Source organism: Octodon degus, unplaced genomic scaffold (assembly GCF_000260255.1).
Source record: "Octodon degus isolate 3935 unplaced genomic scaffold, OctDeg1.0 scaffold00006, whole genome shotgun sequence".
In the NCBI taxonomy this organism is placed as follows: Eukaryota; Metazoa; Chordata; class Mammalia; order Rodentia; family Octodontidae; genus Octodon; species Octodon degus.
The window spans coordinates 31537128-31538559 of NW_004524582.1; the positions used below are offsets into that span (position 1 = coordinate 31537128).

The 1432-nt window shown below is 67.2% G+C and overlaps 1 protein-coding gene across 1 annotated transcript; it reads right to left on the reverse strand.

Annotated features, from left to right (window-relative positions):
• Window positions 1-320: 320 nt before the first annotated feature.
• Window positions 321-953, reverse strand: Hmx1 (H6 family homeobox 1). Its single transcript, XM_004624598.1, has one exon. The coding sequence runs from the start codon at window positions 924-926 to the stop codon at window positions 321-323; it is 606 nt and encodes a 201-aa protein (XP_004624655.1). The 5' UTR covers window positions 927-953.
• Between the last annotated feature and the right edge of the window lie 479 nt (window positions 954-1432).

Consider the following 1432-nt stretch of genomic DNA (forward strand, 5'->3'; position numbering starts at 1 on the left):
ACTTTGAGTGTGGGGGCAGTCACCTGGAGCCCCTGGGGCAGCTTTGTGATGTTTTCCTTCGCGGTGGAGCCCCAAGTCGCTCGGTCGTGTGCCTGGTGCCAGCGTCTTTGCATGGTCCCTTTTTTCAACGAGCTCCAGCCTTGTAGCTGGTGGGGAGCTGCAGTCCAGTTGCCCGGAACATTTGGGGGCTCCCCAGGGCTGTGCGCGTCCTCCTCTAGGTACCTAGGAGACTCCGGGAGCCTCCCGCTCCCTGAACACACCACCAGCACAGTCGAGCGTCCACGGGGTCTGCGGGGGCCACCAGAAGGGGCACGCGCGGCTCACACCAGGCCTGGCATCTGCGCCCGCAGGAAGGGCACAGAGGCGGCGGCAGGGAAGGCGGCCAGCGGGTAGGCGAGCGCCCCAGAGAAACCGAGCAGCGGCGGGGGCGGTGCGGGCGCGGGGGTCGCCAGCGGGAAAGGCAGCGCCGCGGGCGGTGCAGGCGGCGCGGCTGGGGGACTCTCGTGATAGAGCACGGGCACACGGACTAGACGCTGCGCGCCGGGTGGGGACAGGCTGGCCGCCTCCAGCTCCGCTGCCAACTGCCGCTTCCACTTGTTGCGGCGGTTCTGGAACCAGATCTTCACCTGGGTCTCGGTGAGCTGCAGCGAGGCCGCGAGGCCGGCACGCTCGGCGCTGCTCAGGTAGCGCTTCAGGTCGAAGGTGGACTCCAGCTGGAAGACCTGGCTGCGGGAGAAGACGGTGCGCGTCTTCTTCTTGCGGCCTCCTCCGCGCGCCTCCCCCGCCACGGCCGCCGGGGCCTCGGCCAGCTCCACCGCCTCCTCCCCGCAGGCCGCGGGGCCCCGCGCCGCCGCCAGGTCCACCGCCTCTCGCGGCATTGCGCCCGGCCCGGGGCCTCGTGGCCAGGCTCCCTCTGCACGCCCCATCTCCTCGCCGGTCTCTGGTGAGTCCCGGTCGCTGGCTGCGGGGAGAGAGGGGCATAATGGTTGGTTCCCAGGGCTGCTTCCCAGAAGTGGTCCCTGAAGCTGTCCCATTTTGAGGTCGCCCACAGCCAGGGGCTAAGGGGGTGTAGCACAGCTTCGGCGTTCAGCCCCAGCCCAGGGTACAGAAAGGGGCAAGGGAGGCCAGAGTGGACCCCCCACACAAGAAACTGCTGCACACGACCTCTTCTTACACCCGCACGCATCCAAAAGCCCACCCGTGCCCAGAGGAAAGAGGAAGACAAAAACACAAGCACAAAAAGCAGCCCGACCCGGCCACTTCCCAGCTGCATGCCGGACCTTGGAAAGCTGCATAAAGCATGTGTACTATGTGTACCAGGGGACAGGAGCAAAGGGGTGCCTTTGAGAAAGCCCCGGACTTCCCCTCCCACCCACCAGCACCCAGCCTGGGCCAGCCCACAGTGCCCTCTCTGCATGCAAATGTCAACCAC